This window comes from Musca autumnalis, unplaced genomic scaffold (genome assembly GCF_047663935.1).
Source record: "Musca autumnalis isolate F117 unplaced genomic scaffold, ASM4766393v1 scaffold_1, whole genome shotgun sequence".
NCBI classification, from domain to species: domain Eukaryota; kingdom Metazoa; phylum Arthropoda; class Insecta; order Diptera; family Muscidae; genus Musca; species Musca autumnalis.
Window position 1 is genome coordinate 104,811,597 of NW_027411644.1, and position 25,986 is coordinate 104,837,582.

General features: G+C 37.7%; 2 protein-coding genes across 3 annotated transcripts in view; one reads left to right on the forward strand and one right to left on the reverse strand.

Annotated features, from left to right (window-relative positions):
- The first annotated feature begins 206 nt into the window (after positions 1–206).
- On the forward strand, positions 207–11,257 carry LOC141403875 (uncharacterized). Its single transcript, XM_073986937.1, has 6 exons — positions 207–1,882; positions 1,948–2,091; positions 6,446–6,553; positions 6,650–6,743; positions 9,376–9,514; positions 9,584–11,257. Exons 1-6 carry the CDS (start codon positions 1,241–1,243, stop codon positions 10,404–10,406), a joined length of 1,950 nt encoding a protein of 649 aa, XP_073843038.1. The 5' UTR covers positions 207–1,240; the 3' UTR covers positions 10,407–11,257.
- Positions 11,258–11,375: 118 nt separating this feature from the next.
- The window catches only part of LOC141403881 (protein Lilipod-like), a 92,925-nt gene continuing 78,314 nt past the window's right edge, over positions 11,376–25,986 (reverse strand). The window contains exons 8-9 of one of the 2 annotated variants that reach the window (XM_073986956.1): positions 23,905–24,061; positions 11,376–11,631 (exon numbers count right to left, since the gene is read on the reverse strand). In XM_073986956.1, the coding sequence (XP_073843057.1) occupies positions 11,604–11,631; positions 23,905–24,061 (185 nt within the window). In that variant the 3' untranslated portion in view covers positions 11,376–11,603. Of the gene's footprint in view, positions 11,632–22,433; positions 24,062–25,986 lie in introns of those variants that run through there. The other variant, XM_073986948.1, reaches the window with a different exon arrangement.

The following is a 25,986-nucleotide window of genomic DNA, read 5'->3' on the forward strand; positions in this document are numbered from 1 at the left end:
TTCGGCGGCGGCGGCTCATTACTTGTAAGCCCACGGCGGCGGCGGCGCGGCCATTTTTGTCGGCGGCGGCTGAATTTCGGCGTATTATGTCAAAAGCAAGAACGTTTTCAGACGATAAGGTTTGACTGCTCAAAAACGTGGTTTCCGTTTTGACTCTCATTCGTAATTTCCACATCTAGTGTTGCGTTTTTGAAGTCATTTTATACAAGCGTACTTTTTGAACAAAAAGAAGTACGGTTTTACATAAACGTACCAAAAATATTTATGTGTGTATTGTATTTTAACATTTTAAAATAGAGTAATTCTTGTAAATTTCACAAAATCAGGAAAAACGAATGGGTTAAAATTGTTAATAACGAATTCCGTAATAATTGTTAACACCTGAGGGTAAGAAGATTCCTGCTTTACTGCGTAAAATTCATACATTTTTTATTTCAAAACATTTAACAATCACGATAAAATAAAAAATAAATAAATTTTACAAAATCATAACATGTACATGAACAAATTTTTACATAAATTTATTTCATTAACTAATTTATTAAAAAAGTACCTATGTACGTTTTCGTTCAATTAATTCCACATTTTGTTTCAACACTGGCACAATTTGCGAATGAGAACCAAAACGGACAACGCGTTTTTGAGCAGTCAAACCGCATCGTCTGAAAACGCACCAAATATTTCCTTTATGACGAGAACAAAGGAAGAAAACAACAATTTGTTGTGGCGATATAGCAGGGGTAAGCAATGGGGCTCCCATTTGTAATTGTGTGCGTACAACTTTCTCACACACACAATTTAACTGATTGAAAAAACATGGCACTCACACAATGACACCCCGTAAAGTATGCAATAGAAGAATATGTTGCACACCATTGCGATATAGTCAAATGACTAGCCAACACCACTATAAATTCGGAAAAAAGAAAACAACAAGCTCAAACAAATGAATGGAAAGAAGAAATAGTTAGAAAAACGAAAAAACGTGATATGATTTTCCAATACTTTGGAAAAGCATCCAGAATTTCATAATTAATTGAAAAAATATCGGCGCACGCGTCTCCACTTAAGTTGACGGCGGCGAATTTTAGCCGATTTTAGCCGATGTAGTCGGCGGCGGCTGAACCCTTAAAAAATGAGGAGCGGCGGCGCGCCGCCGATTTAAAATCGACTAGCTTCCACGTCTGTTCGTACTGTAGTGAAATTTATTCTTATTTAAATGCAGCAAATACAATAAAAAATGTCAGATGACGAATCTCTGTCACTGGGACAATATAAATTAAAAGATACCACTATGTGGACGCAACGTAAACAATCTTCCACATCGACCAACAACTACGACGACATGTTTGGTTTGGAACATATGGAGGAAAACTATAGTGTTGAAACAACTGCTATCCATCGTAAACTCCAGAGTAAAATGGAAGCCCTGCGAATACTTCGCAAGGAACTGGAGAAATTTCGTACAGAACGTGATCAATTCAAGTTAATGGCTGAGACTCTTCAGCTGCGTTATGCGGCCTTGAGGCGGAATAGTAGTTTCTCGGATTTAGCCAGTGATGTTAGTATTGGAATGTCAAATGGTGGTGGAAAGACAAATGTGGCAAAGATTCTACACGAATCAAGAGAACGCAATATAAAACTAACAACAGAGGTGGAGGCATTAAAACAAAAGTTATGTGAAGTTCAGGGTGACATTGAAGTTTTAAGAAATCAAAAAGCCACCGGCAACACGGCGGCAGAGTGTAAAAAAGATTCTAAACAAAATGGAAAGGACAACAAGGAGGATGTCATACTTGACGGTTGCTCAAAGGAAATGTTATTGCAGTGGAAACAAGAGCGCTCAAATTTTATTTGCCATTTGGAACAATTAAAGAAAAAAGTATGAGGAACGCTAGTGCCTGTTAATTCGTCAATTTATAATTGCTATAATTATTTATTTTTCAGAATGCTCAATTAGCTTTTGATTTAAAGGCGGTCATCGATGAAAAAGAGGAATTGACCAACGAAAGAGATGCCTATAAATGCAAAGCTCATCGGCTAAATCATGAATTACAGGTGGCATTAAAGGCTAAAGAAACCCACCCAAAGGTAAGAAAATCAGGGCATAATTTTATGAATACCCCCGCCATACTCATTGGTTTGTGTTTAATTATGTACAGTAGTAATTTGTTTCGTCTACGTAGCTGTTGTTAGTTTCCATATATTACACTACCTAAAAGTGGAATCCATGATTCTATAAGAACCACATCCAGAAAATGTCAGTGTCTTTGCAATGCAATGGATTTATGCATCGTTTCTTTCTGTGCCAAAATTGACATACACTTTTGGCCAGTACCTGCCAGTTTATGATAGGATTATATCGGGAACCAGTAGTTGGAGCAGTTACAAGAAGGACTAAGGTCCTTCATAATTGGTGGTGTCCCCGATCTGATTGTTTTATTTATTTTACTTGCAAAAGTTTAAGTTTTGTCCATTGTGAAATACAGTTGTGTGAAAAATAATAAGGACACTTCAATCCATAACCAAGATAACGTAGAATACTGACTAAAAAGTGAAAATGATTTTAGTTTATAAAATTTATTGTTTTCTTAAAATCTTTGTGTTTATTTCAGCTTTAGTCCATATTTTGTTGTATTCAAGTATTTGAATAACAACAAAATGTTTTACAGTGGATATGAAATTGATTAGTTTAGATTAGTAGCAAAGAGGACATAAAAACAGTGGTGGATATAAAATTCTTTAGTTCGACTCAAATTGTAGGGTAATCAGTTTTAGGGCCATATAGCAAATTTCTCATTTTGTTTAATTTGCTGGATGGGCTTATTGACCTGTTTATCGATACAGAGTCGGCGGAAAAGGGAACTGATGAAGTTGTTTGGTGACAACTGAAACTATAGTATTCCCTACCCTCCGCCCGCAACTAATCAATTTCATATCCACTGTAAAACATTTTGTTGTTATTCAAATACTTGAATACAACAAAATATGGACTAAAGCTGAAATAAACACAAAGATGTAAAATTCTGCAGTCCAACAATAAAAAACGCCAACAACAATAATAGGCATCAGCACGGCCTTGTTGATCAATGCGTAATGCAAAAACAACAACTTTCTCGTTGTTTTACCCCCGCTTATTGAAGCAACACTCCTATGTTCGTATTCTTTGCAAAGCAAAGACGACATAAAAACAGTGGTGGATATAAAATTCTTTAGTTCGACTCAAATTGTAGGGTAATCAGTTTTAGGGCCATATAGCAAATTTCTCATTTTGTTTAATTTGCTGGATGGGCTTATTGACCTGTTTATCGATACAGAGTCGGCGGAAAAGGAAACTGATGAAGTTGTTTGGTGACAACTGAAACTATAGTATTCCCTACCCTCCGCCCGCAACTAATCAATTTCATATCCACTGTAAAACATTTTGTTGTTATTCAAATACTTGAATACAACAAAATATGGACTAAAGCCGAAATAAACACAAAGATGTAAAATTCTGCAGTCCAACAATAAAAAACGCCAACAACAATAATAGGCATCAGCACGGCCTTGTTGATCAATGCGTAATGCAAAAACAACAGCTTTCTTAAAATGTTAAGAAAAGTTTTATAAAAACATTTTGATTGTTTGTAAACATATTTTATTTATCTTTTATATTTCATACGAATTGACGTAGTTTGGTGTGTGCGAAAAAATAAGGAACTTCATGACATCTTTTAATATGAACCAAATTTGAAAGAAATTTATGCAGGTTTTTACTAAATAATGGTAGATAAAGCGTTTCAGTTTCATTAGTACTTTGTAGACGAGCTATTGTTTTCTAAAACGGCAGCGCATCGTCTTAGAATTGAGTCAACCAAAATTTGGCACTCCTGTACTGGTACCGCGTCCCACGAACCTGTATAAATTGCCAAAAGTCGTCATAATTTGATGGACACTTTCCCCTGCTGGATCTTATAACTTCGTTCCTCAAACTTTCAATCGGGTTCAAATCAAGGGATTGTGCGGACCATTCTAACAACTTAACTTAATTGTCCTGGAACCCCTTTTTATACCCTACACCACCTTGTGGTAAGGGGTATTATGTCTTTGTGCATTAGTTTGTAACATGCAAAAGGAAACGAGATAGACCCATAATTCTTTTTAGGGATATACATAGAATCACTTTCTGAGTCGATTTACGCATGTCCGTCTGTCCATGTATTTTTGTAAACACAGTACAGGTCGCATTTATTGTCCGATTCGCATGAAAATTTGGGAAGATAGTTTTTTTGGTGCACGAAACACGCTATAAATGTCCGATTCCAATGAAATTTGGAATGTGCGACGGAATTTAGTCTAGAAATAAGTGTGCCAAATTATATAGAAATCGGTTCAGATTTGGATATAGCCCCCATATATATTTTCGCCCGATTTAAGAAATTTGGTGCACGAAACACGCTATATATGTCCGATTTCAATTAAATTTGGAATGTGCGACGGTATTTAGTCTAGAAATAAGTGTGCCTATTTATATAGAAATCGGTTCAAATTTGGCTATAGCGCCTATATATACTCCCGGCCGACTATATATGTACGATTTCAATAAAATTTGGAATGTTTGCCGGGATTTGGCCTAGAAATAAGTGTGCCAAATTATGTTGAAATCGGTTCAGATTTGGATATAGCTCTCATATATATTTTAGGCAGATTTGAGGTATTTGATGCACGAAACACGCTATATTTGTCCGATTTCAATGAAATGAATGAAATGTGTGACAGTGGTTAGTCTAGAAATAACTGGCAAATCATATCGAAATCGGTTCAGATTTGGATATAGCTCCCATACATATTTTCGACCGATTTGAGGTATTTGATGCACGAAACACGCTATAAATGTCCAATTTTTATGAAATTTGGACTATGTGACGGAACTTTGTCTACAAATAAATGTGAAAAATTATATCAAAATCTATTCTGATTTGGATTTAGCTCCCATATATATTTTACATGTTCACATTGTTGTAGGGTATTATATAGTCGGCCCCGCCCGACTTTGATCCTTTCCTTACTGGTTTCATGTTGCCGTGTTTTTCTTAGACCAAGCGATGTGATTTCTAGCAATTTGTATTATTTGTTGAATATTTTTATACCCTACACCACGATTAAAATGATACTTTTCTGACAATATGAGCTCTAATGTGGACACCAAAGATGGTTTTACGAGTTGTTGATGCGTCAAAATTCATATTTAATTCGTTTTTTATTTGTAATGATGTGGTAAAAGGATATTTTTTACTCATCGAATAACGCGTCTTATTATTACAGGTGTAATTTTTGGTGTTCTGCCACGAGTTTCTTTTTTGAAGTCCACTTAAGTCCATCCTCCACCATTGTTTTAAAATCCCAAGTTTTTCCTGTAATTTTTCTATATGAATGTCCTTCTTTATGTAAACATTTAGTGATTTCTCGAGTAGCGTCATTACAACCCGTACCCATATTTAAAAAAAAAACATTTAAAACATTTAACATTTAATGAATAGAAATTAATTCATTTTAAACTTGTACTTACAGGAAGGCATCACAAAAAATAATAGCAATTTATTTTCATTAAAACGAAAAACTGTCATTATTTTTCACAACAGAAATCGCGTATTTTACGAAAAATATTTGTTTTGTATAAAAACAAAACAGAAATAAACCAAAATCGTAACGGAATTTCTTATTGCAATACATGTACATTTTCAAAAACAAATTTCCATCGCCAATTCTTCCATTTTACACATTTTAGGAGAGATCAAAGGGTAGTGAACGTCACTGTCCTTATTATTTTTCACATAACTGTATGGTATGTACATTTGTGATACAAGCTTCTGTCAGAGACAACTGCCGTTGCAGTCCTCGGGTTGGCTTTCTGACAACTCTGAATATTTTCTAGTAGTCCAATGTGATGCGCTAACGTGTGTATACCACTTTCGTATACAAGGCTGACATCCGTATCGTCATTTGCTTTGTGTTGTTTAAACTTCGTCAAAATATTTCAGTTGCACAGTCATGCATTTTTCCTCGAAAATGCAACTAAATGTATAAAAAATAAAAATGATATATGTTTGCTTCTGACCTGCGTTATAAATACGTATTTTTGACGTTTTGAAACACGTAGCTTCGCAGTTGTTAAATACAACGGACGTTAAGAAACCTAATACTTCGCAGATTTTCAGTCATTTGTAAAGTATCTGACGATACGGAAGACCGTCAAATACTCCTCATTGGAAATTATTTCATTTTTAAGCAAGTTTTGTTTAATTTGACATTTCATATTCGAACAGCTGGTGTGACACCACTACCTAAATAAAATTGTACCATGTTTCCTCTTGAGTATTTAATTCGTATTGAAAAAACAAATCCGTGAAAATCTCTTAAGACGCTACTAAAAAATTTAATTGGGATCATTCTTTTATTTCAGTTCCTTGATATTGATAGTATCATTTTGGAGAACAAGTACCTGAATGAACGTTTAAAACATATTGAAAGTGAAGTGGATTTAACTAAACAAGCCGTAAGCAAATACAAGGTAAATTCAATACATATATTTATTCGGTTTGGTTATAGTTTAAGCTAACAAAAACAAATTAACCATATTAACATTCTCATCCTTTAACACCAAAAGACCATGTTGGAAGCTAAACGTAAAAAAGGTATTATGAAATTAGGTGCACAAACACCAGTTAATGTCGATGAAAATATACTTTCTCATAAACAAGGTAATGGGATTTCAAAGTATTTTAATTTTCTCTTGCTTCGTGTTTTTAATTCCTTTCTAGCTATCTTTTTTATTTTTTTGTTTTTCGTTCCAACATTCACTTTTAGATTTTTTTTAATGTTCCACAAACATCTCGGAGGGAGCGAGTTAGACTTCTCTCCTATCAATCAATCATTTTAGCTCAATGATGTGGGGCCTACTGTTTATCGCCGACTCCGAACGGCGTGTCTTATGACACCACTCGTAGAGAAGTTTTATTTGGCTGAAATACTCAGGGTGTGTCGCCAACATTACACTGAGTGGTATTTTGCCACCATTGGAAATTTCATGTTGCCTGTCCTGGTACCGAACCGCAGACATTCTGAATGCAAGGCGGGTGCGCATACTATTGCACCACGCTGACACCCGTGTACTATAAAATGACTTCTATGGCATTCTAGTAGGCACATTTTCACCCATTATCATAACATTCAAACGCTTTGGATTTCGCGTTTCGGATGACGTCTGCAACATCGCTCATCGTAAATTGTGGTGGCATCCCCTCGACTCAGAGGACTCGTATACGGCGTAGAACACTCCTCTTCGCAGGTTAAAAAAAACATGCGTACCTTCTTTCCCGGATTCGAGAGTGACTTAACCATTACCCACAATTTACTTAATTCTGTACCAATGTTATAGTACGGCTTTTTTGCAGAGTTAACCCACATCATGAGGATTTATTTGAAGTTTGCGCTATGGAATTGATATTTGATTTGAAATTCAAACCCACTGGGTTAATCTGGTTAAGTGTAACCGGGTTATTACATTGCTTCTGGTGGTCTAGCCACTTTTTCCACTTATGCTCGCATACTAACCTGTTGATTTCAAAAGTAAATTCTCTGACTCTTGGATCTTCAGGGTTCATGCGACGAAGCTCATCACGCTAATTTTCTAGTCCCGTCGATTCTGCTTGGAAATTTGGTCTTATTTTGGATATGTAGCGAGCGGCAGCAGCTGTGATTATGTTCCGGAAAATTTTCTCAGCTACCCGAGGACCTAAGGAAATGGGCAGTTCTCTGAAACGGTGATGGTAAATTTTCTGAACCCCTGCCAATCAGCTTTTCCAAGCTTCAGAAAAATACGGCGGTCGGAGGTTATGAAGTCGGATGTTCTACTAACGGAGGCGATGATCGGAATACGGTCTGAGCCAAGGCAAAACAAAGATGATGTCTGGCGAGCTATGGCCATCTCCTCTTATCGTCATAGGAGCGTCTTTGTTCACGGGAGAGCCTTTGTTCACTGTGGTCATTGTCTGGGACGAAATGCCAAAGCTCATGATGAGCATTTTAGTCCCCTTGTCCTTCAAAAGCGGCGGTATGTACACATTAAGCAACTCGACCTACCTGTTTCGTGGATCGCGGCGGCCACGATGTTCCTCCGACTCATATAGTTTACTATTCCAATGACTTTGTTCCGGAGACCGTTGCAATTGAATTGCAGCAATGATGCATTTTCGGGGCACTGAACAACAAAATGTGGTGTTAGATGCTGTGTATGTTGTTGTTGGGGAAACTGTGGGGAAGACTCGACGACGAAGTTGGAGACACGCTGGGACATGATCTGGCGCAACAACTTGACTCCTATCCAGCAGTTCTGGAGTCGGCTAAGACCAGAGCAACCTCGTAAGTGCACCCATTTCCTGAATTCATTACATCTGACCAATGGTGACCTATGGTGGATGTGGATTTGACAAACAGAACAAATCCATGGCCCGGGGTTCTTCTATCCCGGCAAGGACCAAAGGAGCTCGGAGCAGGCATTCCCGGCTACATTGCCGCTCCCATGGTAAAAAAATATACGAACAGAAACAAATACTTGTTGATGTGGCGGCCCTTGGTCGAATAATCCTCCAAGTCAATCCGGTGCATAGAACCGGGCACCGTGGGATTGACTTGAACTACTCTGGTTTGTTGTTGTTGTTGCTTATTATGAGCCCGATTATGAATGATAACTCCCCGTGAGTTTTCTCACTTTCTGCTTTAAGTTAAAACGGCAGAAAGGCAAAACTCACGGGGAGATGGCATTCATAATCATAATAATTGTTCCACAAACATCCCAGATGGGACAAGGGAGACTTCTCTCATATGAATGAGTGCACCCCGATTCATATTATCTCAATGATATGGGACCTACTGTTTATTGCCGAGTCCGAACGGCATGTCCTAAGACACCACTTGTAGAGAAGTTTCATCTTCGCAGTCCATGTCGTAAACATAGTGGCCATAAAATTAGTGGCGGATTTTTGCATATTCCTCGAGCAGAAAAAGGTGGTAAGATCGATCGATCGTTTTGCACTCAAGAGGACACTTCGGCTTGGTTCAAATTTTCAAATACATAGTTCCCCTTTTTATAGTAACTCTCCGTTCTTTGATGGTTTTTAAATTTTTACCGCAGGTTGTTTTTATACCACAAAGACCACATGCTACGTGAAATATTTTTGTGTAGATTTTCCTTCCGTGATATATTCATTTTTTTAATTTGTATAATTTTTGGTTTTCTTGTTATCCCCTTTACTTTTCTTTTATCTTTGTTTGTTGTTGTAATTAAATTACTTGTTATCATCTTTATTAAAACGTTTAACTTACCTTTTGCAGTTAAAAATCTACTGGAAAGTGGCATTGACTTACCTACAAAAACTGAAACCATTCAAGATTTGAAAACGTTATGCCTGACCTTGCTGGATAACTTGAATGATAAAAATTTGGCATTGAATCATCAAAAGAAAACCAACAAGTGAGTTATATTTGCGGAATAAACATTTATTTTATTATTTATTTTCATTATTTATCTTTTTATGTTAAGGATTCTGGCTACAAAAATAGCTGAACTGGAACAGCGAATGAAGATTCTAGCTGGTATTGAAACTTCGAATGATGATGACGGGTTCTCTCCCTCTGAGTTTCTATTAAAAGGTTATTGTCCATCCAAGGTTGATGCCGTTGCCAATTCGAAATCGGACAAAAATGAAGATGACGAAACAAAAATTAAACGCAGTGGTGGTGTGTCCTCAGCTACAACAGCACGTAGCACCACATCATGTGGTGGTGAAAGTCATGTTACCGAAGATTCGGGTACCATGTCTTCGGAAAATGAAGAATCCATGAAAATGCCACTGGCCACAAATTCAGATGATGGCATGTCTTCTCTGTCAACTGAGTCGGGTAGAAGTATTTTATCCTCTGAATATGATATTACCAATAATAATGATGTTGTCGGAGGAGGTATGGGTGGTATAAACCTTAATGATTTTACAGATGCCGCACTGTATGCATATAAAACAGCTTCCTCAACATCGGGTTCGGCTGCTGATCGTACAATAAAACAACAAGGTAAAGATAGTAAACGGCCAGTATTACCACTTCCCAATTCCATTGTCCAGGAACGTAATGATGATTTAAAAGATCTACCACCTGAACTGGCGGCCTTAGTACAAAAGGCTTTACATGAGTTGGATTTAAGAGATTTTGATGAAGTAGTTGGTGGCGTCTGCGAAGATGTTGGTGTCGAGGCCAAAGAAGATTTGTCCATGAATTTAGAAACCGAAGCCGATGAATTGTTAGAAGATGAACTAAACAGTGAAGATGGTGCAATTGGTGGATGTTCTAGTTTAATAAAGGCCAATTAAAGCATAGTTGTTATTATTAATTTCTTTCTTTCCCTCTCATATTTCAATTCACATTTACTTTACTAACAAAATCAAACCAAACAGTTCATATCAATTATGAATGCATGAATACAAAACTAACCCACTTTTTTCCAATATCCTATTATATCTTGTGCTCTGTCATGTTTCCCCCTAATACACATATTTAGAGCAAAAGACCTCTAATCAAAACAACCAACAAACAATATATTTTCTAGTCACTGTTTTATAAAGTGGGGAAATAAAACACCCCACAAAATGAAATTAAAAAAAAAATGAAATAAACTAAAAATATTTAACTGCCGCCCTTTTCACACTATGAATAAAGAACAAATCTAAAATCAAACCAAAAAAGTTTAAAAAGTACCTTTTACAACAATAACAACAACTCTCACACATTTATATCAATCACTTTCAATCTATCAATTTTTCTGCAATAATTTGTATACAGTGGAATGTCGATAATTCGTACTCAAACATCTTAAATAATTTATAATAATTTGTAAGTGTGTAGGGATTCGAATTATCGTGATCCTACTGTACATTGTTATTTATTGATTCGTAATTATTATTGCAGCATCAGTTGGTTTTTCTATTTTTCGAAACAGAAATCTATAGACGAATATAAGCTTGTGAAAACCTAGTAAAAACCACAAACAATAATCCTCAAAACGTAAAAAAAAACAATGCAACTGATGATGAATAAGATGAAGCAAACGGCTTAAAACATATTTATACATAGATTGTTAAAACCACATATAAAAATAAGACTAAACAAAAATATAAATTAATGAAAGAATGAAGAAATAAAGGTAATAAACGTTATAAAATAATCGATGGCTACGTTTTACTTTGGTTAAACAATATTTTGATTTTAGGTAATTAAAAAGTCTCGGGCCTAACTGGATTCAAAAATCATTTGCCCGTGTAACAAAAATTTCCATTATCAAATTAAAAATCTACTTTTCAATATATAATATTACGATTTTACTTTTTTCTTTTATTTTCATTTTTAATTAAATTATATATATAAAAAATAAATTATTTTAAATTATTGTTTGATTCGTTTGATTGTTGTTAAAACTAATATACACACATATTTTCTTACAACAAATTTTTGGTACATAAATAAAAAATCTATATAGTTGTGCTTCCAATTTTTAAACCAACGCCTTCACATCATCCCAACGTAAAAATTGCACTTAATCTGAAATTAAACATAAAACAAACAATGGAAACAAAACAAAAAATAAATATAAGGAGCACAGTGGACAAGTTTAACAGTTAATTGATATATGAAAACATACTAAAAATGATGAAAGTGACAAATAGCTGTATTGAATGTTAAAAAGAAAAAAGAACACTGATTACACTGTTCAACATTTTTATGGTAATCTTGTGCAAACAATTTGAACTGAGGTTTTTTGAAAGTACAGACCCAAACGACAAAAACTCTAGTTGGGGTTTGTTGTGTCATGTCCAGCTTGGATTTTATGGCCCCATCTACATACATATGTTCCCACAACATCCCTGAAGGGACAAGGGAGACTTCTCTCATATCAATGAGTGCGCGCCGGTTCATATTGGCTCAATGATATGGGACCTACTTTTTATTGCCGAGTCCGAACGGCGTGTCTTACGACACCACATGTAGAGAAGTTTTTCATGGCTTAAATACTCAGGAAATTTCGCCGGCATTCGCTGAGGGGGAATTTTGCCACCGTTGAAAATTTGATGTTGCTTGGCCTGGGATTCGAACCGCAGACCTTCTGAGTGCAAGGCGGACGTGCTAACCATTGCACCACGGTGGCCCCATCTAAACATGGTTAAATATTATTACGGTTGGCGTTGTATCCAAAGGTGGAAGCTGACGTGTCGTAACGACTTTTTGGTATTATGAATGTATTATGGTCCTGATGAAATACCCTCCGAAATTCTTAAATTAATAGATGGAGAAAACGTTGATATATTAGTTACTCTTTTTAATTATATATATGACACCGGCCAATACCCACAAGACTGGCTAAAATCAATCTTCATAACCATCCCGAAGAAGAAAAATGCAAAGAAATGCGATGAATACAGACTTATAAGTATAATGAACCACGTCTTGAAAATTTTCCTAAGAATTATTCATAGAAGAATTTATGCAAAATGCGAACTCCATATGGGCCAGTCACAATTTGGTTTCAAAGAAGGAATGGGTACCAGAGAAGCTCTACTCAGCATACACTCGCTGATCCAAAACTGCCGTGATGTGCAAAAAGATGTTTTTATCTGTTTCATAGATTATGCTAAAGCTGTATCAAATCCAGCACCATAAACTTATTGATATACTTGTATCAATCGGTATAGATGGAAAAGAAATTCAATGTATAAAAAATTTGTATTGGAACCAGACTGCATGTATTGTTGTTAACGGCGAACTCACCGACGAAATCAGCATATCGAAGGGCGTCAGACAGGGATGTATATTATCGCCACTTTTATTTAATATTTACTCCCAAAAAATATTTACAGAGGCCTTGCAAAATGAGAAAATGGGAATACGAACAAATGGGGTTCTAATAAATAACATACGATATGCAGACGACACGACAATCCTAGCAAGCAGTATAAATGGCCTACAAAAAGCATTAGACAAACTTACAACCGTAAGCGAACTATATGGGCTTAAAATTAACATCACAAAAACAAAATACATGATTATCAGCAGAAAGAACATCTATAATAACACATCGCTGACAATTCACAATACAGAAATTGAAAGAGTAACTACGTTCAAATATTTGGGGGTTTTGATAAATGACAAATGGGACGTATCACATGAATGGGCCGATTCCGTACAGCGAGGCGAGTCATGTCGCGTCGTCTATCGTCTCTGTGACAAAATTTAAAAAATGCACTACGTACAGCGATAGAAAATAATCGTCGATAAAAAGTTATTTTTATTTTATTTTTATTCGTTAGTAAAAATGTACGGCGACAGCTAATTTGTTGTCGCCGGAAAATGAACATTTCGGCGACAAAATTTGACGACGTCAGGCGATATTGCCATACGGAATCGAAAAATTGCATGTGGCAACGCGACACGACTCGCCTCGCTGTACGGAATCGGCCCAGAAATTCGATGTCGAATAGAGATGGCCAGAGGAGCGTTATATAAATACAATAAGCTACTAACAAGCCATGATATCGGAATTCAAACCAAAATCAGATTTGTGAAATGTTACGTATGGTCCATACTACTATATGCAGCAGAGACATGGACAATTAAAGCCAAAGATGAAAAAAAGATAGAGGCATTTGAATTGTGGATATATAGAAGAATTTTAAAAATACCCTGGACCGCTCGAATAACGAACAATGAAGTCTTAAGAAGAATGAACGTGGATCGACTATTGATTAAAACAATAAAAAATCGAAAAATCTATTATTTTGGACACATAATGAGAAATGACAAATACCAACTCATCCAAAAGATTCTTAAAGGGAAAATTGAAGGAAGGCCCAGCAGAGGAAGAAGAGAACTCTCCTGGTTAAAGAATATTCAAGACTGGACTGGCTACGACGATGAAAGGACTTTGTTCAGGGCGGCCAAAAACAGAGAACTGCCGACTATATAAATAAATAAAATTTAAATGTAAATTGAAATGTAATTCTTTTATTGTAAAACTATTTAATGTATGATCGCTTATATCCGAACAACGGATGGGCAAATAAAAGAAGAAGAAGAATGTATTTGTACAAATAAAATATACATTTTTAAAGAATTCTTTTTGACACAAAAATGAATTGAATTGTTAGTAGATCATTTTTAAAGTTTTAATCCAGAAAAAGAAAAACCAATCCAACAATTTTTACAATCAAAATAAACATGGTTAAATAAACATGGTTAAATATTCACCCTTATTACGGTTGGCGTTGTATCCAAAGGTGGAAGCTGACGTGTCGTAACGACTTTTTGGTATTATGAATGTATTTGTACAAATAAAATATACATTTTTAAACAATTCTTTTTGAAACAAAAATGAATTGAATTGTTAGTAGATCATTTTTAAAGTTTTAATCCAGAAAAAGAAAAACCAATCCAACCATTTTTACAATCAAAATAATGGTTTGGCGTAGATGTTTGTGCAGTGGTTGGCGTAATCGTTGTCGTCGTGTTATTTTTTGGTACCACGAAACATTTACGACAACGACAATTTTTTCTTACACAAAATTAAAAAAAAAAATATTTGCTTAATCGTAAAACAAATTGCTTGAAATAATCTTTTGTACAAGAATTAAGAAAATTGCTTTGCATGAATTGTTAAATGAGGACTCTAACGGATTTTCTATAGAAAGTTCGTCATCTGATAAAACACGAGTTTATTCTTACGAAAATAAGGGTAGTAAAATTTTGTATTTCTTTTAGTTGTTTTCCAATATATTTAAATAATTATTGCCTAAAAATTATTTTGAAATTTATTTTATTTTTATGTGCTGTCGTTAACAAAATCGGCCCTACTACCTACCATAAATACTACCCACCCTAATGTCTCATTACTGCAGTAGAGACAACAACACCATACACATATCACTTGTATTACCTATTCCTGGGGAGTTACTCTGTATTGCGATGCGTTTGCGTTTGGTATTTTGTTAGCGCAAGATATTTGCGTTAGCGTACGATTTTGACATACGTTTTTTTATTACAGATTGCGGCAATGCCAGAAAGGAAAAAGGAACAAAAATAGTTGCGAAAGGACATACGAAAACGAATTAGAGACGCATTTAATTTCCTTACGCATCGCAATAGAGAGTAACCCCCCTGATTTGTACTACCTCACTAAAAGGAATGTTGAGTTCAGTGTATTTCCTGTAGATTCGCCTTACAAATAATTCTCATTCACTCCGTAAACCCAAAGGGATAAGGTGTTGGGATTTCGTCGCTGAATTTTTGGAGTGTTGGCGTTAAAAGAAGTACAAGATAAGATGTGTGGCATTGACCGCAGTCACTTAAACCGAATCTAAAAACGGCGTTCGCTCCTGCCGATCGTTCGCTCCTTGCACTTCGTTCGCTCCTGCCGATTTGTTCGCTCCTCGCGATTCGTTCGCTCCTTGCGATTTGTTCGCACAACCGAGTATCACCATTCACCCGAACGTCACCCAGTCGAAAACCGATCGTTCTGTCGAGCCGAGTATTGCCAAGCGAAGTATTGCCGACGACTGCATCCGATTACCACAGAGCCGAGCAACACACCAGACGACTGCCAACGAACCGACAGTATCCGACGGCATCCGATTACCCAGAGCCGAGGAACACACCCGACGATTGCCAACGAGCCACCAACAACCGAATACCACCGTGCCGAGCAACACACCCGACGATTGCCAACGAGCCACCAACAGCCGAATTCCACTGAGGCGAGCCACACATCAGACGACTGCCGAGCCGAAAAATGTAAACTACGCCAACGACACTTGCATGTCTACGACTACGCCAACCGTAATAAGGGCGATTGACTTTTTAAAGCAATTCGGGGCTGTATCTCTGAAACACTGCAAATCTTCTTCTGACCTCTGAAGCAAACTTGTAAATAAGGACAAGAAATTAAATATTTGGAAAAATAATGAACTCGAAAAACTGCTTTTATTGCTTTAAATCTTATAATATATCTAAAAATTCCATAATTTGTATACATTTCGCACCATATCTCCAAAACTGTTAAATATTTAATAATATTTTCTTTTGGAAAAATATTTGCTGGAATGTAAAACACAACAGAACATGCCATTGTTGTAAAATGCATCTATCGCGTTGTTTTTAGTAAATTTTTTTAACTACAATTTAATAAATATGTCAATGATGTGTAAAATCCCAAATGCGAGAGTAAACTGCTCGTGTGGACAGTGTTTGAAGTACGTGTTGAAAAAGATGTGATACAAAATACCGCTGAAACAACATGAAATAAGCATTTTAGAGTTTTAGAATATTTCGAAGAACATTATTTTTGCACATTCACATTCTACTCCTAATAGTTTGGCTGATATTAAACAGAATTCATCAAATTATGTAAAATTTTCTATATTTTATCGATTTTGGTGCCCTAGATGTAGTTTTTTATTTGTCTGTTCAACTGATAAGTTCTACTAGTTTGGGGCTACAATATTGCTAAAGACAGCAAGGCAAAATTCCTATTCGTTGCTGAGATAAAGGTCCGATAAATGCAAACAAATGTAGTTTTAGCCCGGCCATAAAATCCGAATTGGATCTGACTGGACAAAAACCAAATAGGGTTTCTGTAGTCTCAATCTGTACATTCAAAAAAATCATACTAGAAGTTGTTTGTATTTTCAGTGTTGCATGGTGTTATTATACCTAGGATTTTGTATCTATTCATACAATCATTAAAGGTACACAATTTCTGACTGACAATGGATGTGAACAGGTTGGTCGGTTAACATAATCGGAACAGTGGTTAAATCATTTGAAGAGTTGCAACATTGAAGTCGGAATAAGTGAATTGTAGGCAACGATTAAGTCACTCTCGAACCCTGGAAGGAAGGATGATAGGACCTCAGACACGTTTGGCAACGTTACATCGGCAGTACTACGTCGCATTAGGTCTCTTCTGCTCAGGACTATGTTGCGAATGTCATCAGGAAAGCTAAATCATCCAAAGCGTTGGGCCCTGATGGAATCTCCATGGTAATGCTGAACCAGCTGGATGTGCCGGGAGTTCTCAACCTGTCGCTAGCCACCCACATCATTCCCGAAGTCTGGAAAGTGGGTAGGGTAGTGCCGCTACTGAAGCAAGCAAAGGTGAATCGTACAGACCGATTTCGCTTTTGTCGCCCGTAGCAAAGACCCTTGAGGCTTTAGTTCTCCTCCTTATTGAGGCTGCGAGAAGCGGAACCGAAGCCAACCCAACCCGAAGTCCAGCTCTCCCTTACAATTCTTGATGAACTCTGCGCTTGAACTGTCCATAGTGAACTTCATCACCGTGCCTTTGCCTTCTGGATAGGATCTCACCAATTTCCAGCTATCAGTCTGGATGGGCCTGTTTTGCTTCCGGATCAGCTTCAACACCTGTGCCACATCCGAAGCTGGAGGTGGCACCCATGATGTAGCGGCTACTCTTGATGGGATCTCGGCGATGGGAATCGCAGCCAGCCTGCAGCCGTCCCACAGAGCGCCAGAGCTATTTACTGTTTGGGTGAGGAAATCACGCGATTCCTCATCCTTGCTGTTGATAACTTTGACACCCTTGTATACGGATGCCCTGCCGAAGCCGGTCTTCCTCTCATCCACATCATCGGAAGTAATGACATTCCTCAGAAGACCTTCTACCAGCAACCAGTGATCGTCACTGATCCTACCTTCAGGGTCAGTTCTATCAATGATTGCCACCAGAAGGTCATCTGGGGCCGTCATTCTTGCAGGCCTGCGTGGCTCATATGGCTTCTCTCTAGCAGGTTTAGGAAGTTTTTGGCCCGGGCTGCCTTTACAGGCCCTCCCTGGTTGATCTCCCTTAACCGTCTGTCGGGCGGCCATTTTAGCATACGATGCCGGTCGATTGTCGGACTGGCGACCACCCAGCCTCTAGCATCTGGATGCGGATCCTCAGAAGACCTCACTCTCTTCATACCTGGTTGTAGTGAAGAAGTAGTCTTCTGACCGCTAGCCAGCTTTGAGGTTGAAGGGCCGTCAGTCCCATCAATCGCCCGACCTCCAGCAGAGCCGATATTCCCTTTCGGGCAAATTTTGTTGTTCCTCGAGGGGCTTGATTTGTTCCTCGTCACTGATACCGCAGATGCCTGTTTAACAGGCTTCCGTAAATCAGCGGCCTTGGAACATTTCCCGCCTATATTTTCCCCAGCAGCTCTTGTGGCATTCACCGGCGGGGTTGTCACAGTAGCTGGGGGCTGATGTGGCAACTCCTCCCGTGAATTCCCAATTTGCTTCTCCGACTTCGAGCACCATGTCGGTGGGGCCAGTGTGGTCCGGGTGTCTTCCCCTACCGCAGACACATTAGGGGCCTGCAAAGGGTTCGAACAGGCCGGCACTACTGGTTTTTGTACTGTGGCTGGTTCCGGGGAAGTCAAGCCAGTCGTTGGGCTGGCGCCTACCTCCGGATCCGGCCTCGGAATCCGGTCGATTGGAAGTGGAAGCTTCTCAAAATGAGGGTACTTCCTCTCAATACGCCTCAAGAAGCGGAGCTTCAACCTAATCTCCCGGAATTCCGCCGTGGAGACCTCACCTGGAGACTTGTCTACAAATCTAGAGCAGTAGTTAACTGCTCTTTTGTAGCCATGCTTATCCTTTCTCTCCCGGGCCTTACTACTCTTGATGGATGGGGAGGTGAGAGAATTTCCATTCTTCTCATCCATAGCCTCATCCACCAAGGCGTCCTGCCTGGGAAGAGTGGGTCTATCGGTCGCGACCGACGTAACATCCCCTGACGGAGTTACTCCCTTCCCATCCGGTTTTGTGCTCCCAGAAGCAACAGAGGGGGACATCTCCTTGTCCTTCTGAGATGGGATGACTGTAGTATCCATCTCATCATCCCAGTTGCTTATGGGAGAACTTTCCCGACTCAGGTGAAGGGACGCACTTTCCCTCAGGAGGTTGAGCAATTCCCTGCTCTGCGAGTTTATTGAGTCGCTAACTCTGTCCAGGGTCGGTGTGGAACAGTCGTCCCCGCCCAAATTTAGGTTAATTGCACTAGGTGCAGCAGTGTCCGTAGTCATAGCAGGGGTCGTTATCAAAGGGGTTTGGGTTTTTGTTGTTTTGTTTTTAATATTATCATCCATAGAAAGATTTTTAGATGGGGGAACTGAGTACAACCATGGCATAGCCCTCCACTACCATGATTGGAACTTGACAACTAAGCCTGCTACTCGTTGAGGTGCCCAGGTATCAACGAGGCTCCGTTATAATACAAACCTTAAACACCGATAGGCACGTGGTCGCTTAACACCCCGGTGTTAGGGGATCTCGAATTATTTTGGTAGGAGATCAGTAACCAAATATATGTCACTCACCCCAAAAGTACACTGTAGGATTTCAGTGTATTGTGTAGGTCTTCGACAAGGAGTGGATAACCTTTGGTCAGTCACAACCCCCCAGTTCAACACTAAAGAAATTGAATGAGCAGATTGTGGCGTCAAGCCCCCGCATCGCGCCAAGATTGTTATCCCCTTCGGGGGATTCATTAAAATTTTTATATGGTTCACACCATGTGTACAAAATTGAGATTTGTAAATAGTGACAGTCGTTATGTATAAAACATACCGTGTAGAAACCCCATAAGTGTGGACGCCAGTAGCACGTCGAATTCAGAAACAAGCAGGATGATTATGAATGTAAATGTGTTTCGTTTTTCTGCCGCTTCAACTTAAAGGAGCAAGTGAGTTGATATTCATAATTGGGCTAAGAAGTCCAAGTCCCTTAGAGTGAAACAGGGAGTTCCCCCAAGGCGTGGTGATATCTCCGGAACAGTTTAACCTTTACCTCTCCTGTATTTCGGGTGCCATTGGGCACCCCCGAAATGGTTCTGAGATGTATTTCTAACTACGTCACTGGTTGATTGTAGCAGAATCCCGACCACTAACTATGCCAACAATAGGGGTCACATTCGACAGCATGTTCATGTTGTCCGCGCATGCCACAGCTACCTGCGACAAGTTGAGATGCAGGAACTAGGTAGATTTTTCGAACAGTAAAATTACTTTTTTTTTCAAAAAAATATTTATGGATGAAAAAGGTAAAATTTTAAACAAGATTTAGTATATTATATATTAAGTCTCATCTGTCAGCAAATAAAAAACTTCTTCCCTTGAAAACTCCCCCTCCCCATCGATGGTAGGGGTATATTTTTGAAACCTAAATTTTTGTATACTTTTTAAATTAATTTTAATAATCAGAAAATCATTTCGCGAAGAGCTAGAAACATAATTTTTTCTGTGTTTGATACGGAACATCATAGACTTTAAATCCCCACAAGATTAAAAACGCACATTCACTCGTTTTGGGATAAATAAGCCAACATTATCAAAAATTTAGGTGTTCTATTCTACTGACGTGGAGTGTATATATATATATATATATATCTATCTATATATATATAAAAATGGTGTAAAAAATGTATAGTAATTCATAAAATGAGAACGGCTAGGCCGATTTCTGTAAAATTTTTTGTCAGTTATTCGAATTTTCGAGGAGAAGGTCTTTACGGAAGAAAATTTTGGAAAAGTCTCGCTGGAAAAGTCGGAAAATTGGAAAAATCGAAAATTGAGTTTTTGTACGAAATTTTATTCCTTAATAGCGAGACGAAGTTCGCCGGGTCCGCTAGTATATATATAAAAATGGTGTATAGTAATTTATAAAATGAAAACGGCTAGGCCGATTTCTGTAAATTTTTTTGTCACTTATTCGTATTTTCGAGGAGAAGGTCTTTACGGAAGAAAATTTTGGAAAATCTCTCTGGAAAAGTCGGAAAATTGGAAAAAATCGAAAATTGAGTTTTTGTATGAAATTTTATTCCTTAATAGCGAGACGAAGTTCGCCGGGTCCGCTAGTAAATTATAAAAAAACAAGTGAAAAAAGTGTATAGTCGGACGGAGCCGACCATGGGATACCCTATACCACTATCCCTGGACAGTCGCTCTCCACGGAACTTCTTTTCAATGATTGTGAAAATTTAATTATCAAATATCAGAGATGTAATGTATAATACTTATGACCAAAACCAAAAAGTTATCTAGCATGACAAAGGCATTTTTGTAGCAGGAAAGGAAAATTTAGTTCACACAAACTAAAATGTGATGAAACCCACTTATGTAGTACTACTACTTCCGTTGTTTAACCGCTACGTTATTGATATTTTTACCAATTTCACACAAAAGTTTCAGTCCATTTAACCCGCTAAGTATTATCTGATCTTCACGTTGGTTTGTACGCTTCTTCTTCATCATAAACTCAAACTTTGTTTAAAATTTTGCGGGTTATTATTTTGACATACAGAGCCGCTACAAAATTAGTTAAAATTTTGTTTTTGGTCCATTTCATCCCCTGAATATTTCACGATCATCACCAAAAACTAATCATTTCTATTCTGGCCCGAAACCAACCTCCTTAAACAATTCGTTACAATCGGTCCATAATTGCGGCCTTAAGCTTGTTTACAATTTGTATTGAACGGACACACATCGCTAAATCGCTTTATCTCGTCGAGATATGAATTTTGGCATACCAAATAAGGGGTCTAGGACGAATATTTCGTGGTGTTACATAAACTTTTGGAGAGACAATATGGTTTTTGTTCTATATGTCAATGGCTATATCAAAACGTGGAAATGTACTGACAAATTAGGGAGAAAAGTTATTATAGTGCCATAGAAGACTAAATTTCAGCAATATCTGTACGATAGTACGGCTAAAATCCTTAAAAACCCTAAAATCAGGAGATACCGTTCTACTGGGGCTATATAAAATATAGACCAGCGCTGACTAATTTCTGGAGGAAAGAGTAGTAGCCCCAAAGAAAACTATTTATGTATTAAATTACAACCATTTTTGTAGGATAATGCAGCTAAATCCCTGAAAACCCCCGAAAATCGGGCGGTACCGTTCTGAGGGAGGTAATCCAAAACGTGCACCAGTACTGACACATTTCCGGTAAAAAGTTTTGTAGGCCCAAAGAAGACTCAATACCACTATTCAAACATTTTTTCATCCAGTGTTCGAAATTTCGAATGTTCTGAGACACACTTCTCTCACTTCACGCCTCAAGCATTTTGTTCACTCCATTTACTCCTATTTTTGCGAATTTATTGGGGCTAAGATTCATTAGGACATTTAAAAAGAAGAGTACGCCCTAGTCCGTCCATAAAATACTCGAAAAATAAGCGTAAATGGGGGGTGAGAGGTGAAATGTGTCTCAGAACATACCCGCATGATTTTGTTAATCTTCTTTCAATTAGATCATTTTCAATATGTCCATTGCAAAGTATTGCTCTTCCTTTTCTTTTTTCTGTAATAATAATTCACATTGGGGGTTATCATGAATGAAATTTCCCAGTGAGTTTCGTCTTTCCACCGTTGCAACTTAAGGGAGAAAGTGCAAAAATTCACGGGGAATTGCCGTTCATGATAACCCCCATTATTTATATGTATGTATATCTTTTAGTTCTGTGAATTTCTTGAACAAGCCAAAACAACAGGTTTTTTTGGTTAACATTAAATTAGTAGTAAATTTATTTTATCATGGATGGTTTTTTATATTTCGAACACATTAAAGGATAATTTAAATACTAAAGAGTTATACTATAAAAATCAAATAAAATAAGAATATAATAAAGCTTTGAAGAAAAGGACACACATTCTTTCGTTTTATGTTGAAAGTTTGCGACACCTTAAAACATAAAGGATAATTTTGAGGGTGCGGGGAGGGGAACCTACTTAATTTGTAAGAATTTTAGGAGGAAACGAAATTTAAATGTTTTTCTGAACTTAAATGTATGTAAATTTTGAAAAGGATTCTTTAAGAATTAATACAAAATAGTGTCATTATTTATATGGTGGTGGTGGTGAACTAATTATTATATAAAATTAGTTCCAAGAAAAAGTAAGTATTAAATAAAATGTTAATGTCTTTGCGATTGTCTTTATATTATTTTTAATACTTCAAAAAATCCTTTCATATATAAATTAAAATTCATAAATAAAATTAAATATTAACATACACGTGTAAAAGTAAATGAGAAATAATGAATGATAAATTCGTTCGCAAATAAATATGATTAAAGATTATTATTTATAATTATGTATAATTTGTTGCTAAATTTTGTTTTGTTAATATTTTACATACAATTCTATTAAATGTATAGATTAATTTTCTAATTCTAAATACAATGAGACAATTCATTTATGTGAAATAAAAATGTTCTTAGTACAAAAACAATGCAGTAGATGTTTATAGTGACAAATGATGTGGGGATAATATTAGGGTGTTATGTTATAATTATAATTTATTTTATTTATCGACCTAAAGTATTCATTAAGGAGGAGTAGACGATACACACAAAATATCGATCACTTGTTTCATAATGCAAATATTTAGAAAACTAAGCTTCGACTTTTAAATGTCTTGCATAAAAATTGGCAAAATTTCTTAAAAACGACACAAGAAAACCATTCCCATTTAAATGTTGTTCCACCACACGTCTCCATTGGACTAGCGCCGGCGATGTGGTGGATGGCGATGATTTCGAATGTAATGAACTTTTACTATTACCAGCAATATCTATTGCTGGGCCACCATGATGATTAAGATGCACATGAATTTGATGATGAAGCGAGGGATGATAAACTGCACTTGTTGTTCCCGTTGCAGTCATGGCAGACAGTGGAATGATTTTAGTGCGCCGTTTTAGTAAATATCAGTTGATGAATGACATGTAATTGGTGAAAATTACATAATTTTCTACTAACCGTGCACACAATTCTTGTCTCACGGTGGCTGTAAATTTATTGGCCACAACTAGGGCCGTTGTTGTGCCAAATACTAAATTATACAATAGTACAATTTGGAAATTTCCCAGCCATTCGATGGCACCAAAATCACCCAGTAGATCGAAATTTGTAATGCCTGAAAGAAAAGAGAAAGAATGGAAGATATTTAAAAATGACTCAATGTTTAAGGTTTTTTTTTTAATTATTATCTTCCTTATAGTCGAATTGATAGCATAGTCCTGTTCACTATACAACAAATTATATATATTATACAACAAATTATATTATTATATTGCGGATTGGGCACATACAAAAAAGGCTAGTGGAAAAACACAATTGGAGACACTAAAATACCCCCTGTTGTTGTAACAGTGTTTATTATTGTATATTTGTGTTTTCGCTCTTCTGCTCAATCTGGCTCTGGGTATATCTCCAGATCCAAATCGCCACAAATTCTCTGAAGTTAGATTGGTAGGTTTGTCAGGGCAGTTGAATAGGTACAGTCCGTCGTGCGGGCCCATGACGCATACTGGGCAGATGTTTTGCACGGTGCGATCGATATTTGCCCTATAAGAATTTAAGCGACTGCAATATCCCGAGCATGGTTGAGCCAAAACTACTCTGGTTTGTCGTGGAAGCTGACGCTCCTCGGCTGCGATGGATGGGGATGTACTCCGAGGACTTTATTCACACTATATTTGCTTATGGTCTTAGCAACTGCTTCCGTGTTAATGCTATTTAAACCTGCTTGATATGCCTGTTGATCTAGGGGTTCTCTCCTGTATCGTTGGACCTCTTCCTCTAGAGAGTGGACATCCTTCCTGATGTGCCTGGGTGTTTCGGGTCTAACCACCAGATGGTGATTGGGATGGGTCTCACGGTTACACCCAAACAAGTACTGCAACGAAAGCATCTCATTGTGTTGCTGTACTGGAAGAATCTTTGTGTCCTCATGTCCACTGAAGACTTGAGGAGGCACCTTGTTGTTGTTCTTTGGGCAGCATTCTGACAAATTGAATCTTTCCCCATTGCCTATCACATAAATTCGGAGACCAAATTGGCGCCGCATAGCTTACCACAGACCGACCTGTCGCGTTATATGTGGTCAACAAGGTGCTGCCTTTAGGACATTGTTCCTACTTTTTAGTTTGTCGCAGATAGCTGCGCCATGAGGGCACGACGTGAACGTGTTGTTGAATGTGACCACCAGAATTTTGGGGCATTTTGTTGTCGGAATTCTGCTACCATCGATCACGACATTCAACTCTCTTCTCACCTGCGCCGTCCATGTGGTGAACAGAGTGGCCGCAGATTTCTTGGTGGATGTCTGCATATTCCTCGAGTTGAAAAGGTGGTAAGATCGGTTAAACAGGAGTTCTGTTTTTCACAGATGTCATTGCCTATCACATAAATTCGGAGACCAAATTGGCGCCGCATAGCTTACCACAGACCGACCTGTCGCGTTATATGTGGTCAACAAGGTGCTGCCTTTAGGACATTGTTCCTACTTTTTAGTTTGTCGCAGATAGCTGCGCCATGAGGGCACGACGTGAAAGTGTTGTTGAATGTGACCACCAGAATTTTGGGGCATTTTGTGGTCGGAATTCTGCTACCATCGATCACGACATTCAACTCTCTTCTCACCTGCGCCGTCTATGTGGTAAACAGAGTGGCCGTAGATTTCGTGGCGGATGTCTGCATATTCCTTGAGTTAAAAAAGGTGTTGAGATCGGTTAAACAGGAGTTCTGTTTTTCACAGATGTCATCAGGGAAGGTACCTGACGTCAGGATCGTACAATCATCCGCATACGTTACGACCTCGATGCCGTCTGGAGGGGGCGGAATACTGGAGAGGTAGAGGTTTAACAGTTCCGGAAATATTACCCCACCTTGGGGAACTCCTTGTTTCACTCTACGGGGTTTGGACTTCTTGTTCCTTAATTCCACGTACGACTGGCGTCCACACATATAATTAATTGCCCAACATTTCAGACTTTCCCGGAGGGTTGTCTGCTCAATGTCTTCAAATAGCGTGGAGTGCTTGACAGTATCAAAGGCGCC

Bases quoted from the DNA above. Each gene is read 5' to 3' on its own strand.
- LOC141403875 (XM_073986937.1), top strand. From the start codon at position 1,241: ATGTCAGATGACGAATCTCTGTCACTGGGACAATATAAATTAAAAGAT. The intron at 1,883-1,947 runs GTATGAGGAACG...TTTATTTTTCAG, and splicing joins TGGAACAATTAAAGAAAAAA to AATGCTCAATTAGCTTTTGA. The intron at 2,092-6,445 runs GTAAGAAAATCA...CTTTTATTTCAG, and splicing joins CTAAAGAAACCCACCCAAAG to TTCCTTGATATTGATAGTAT.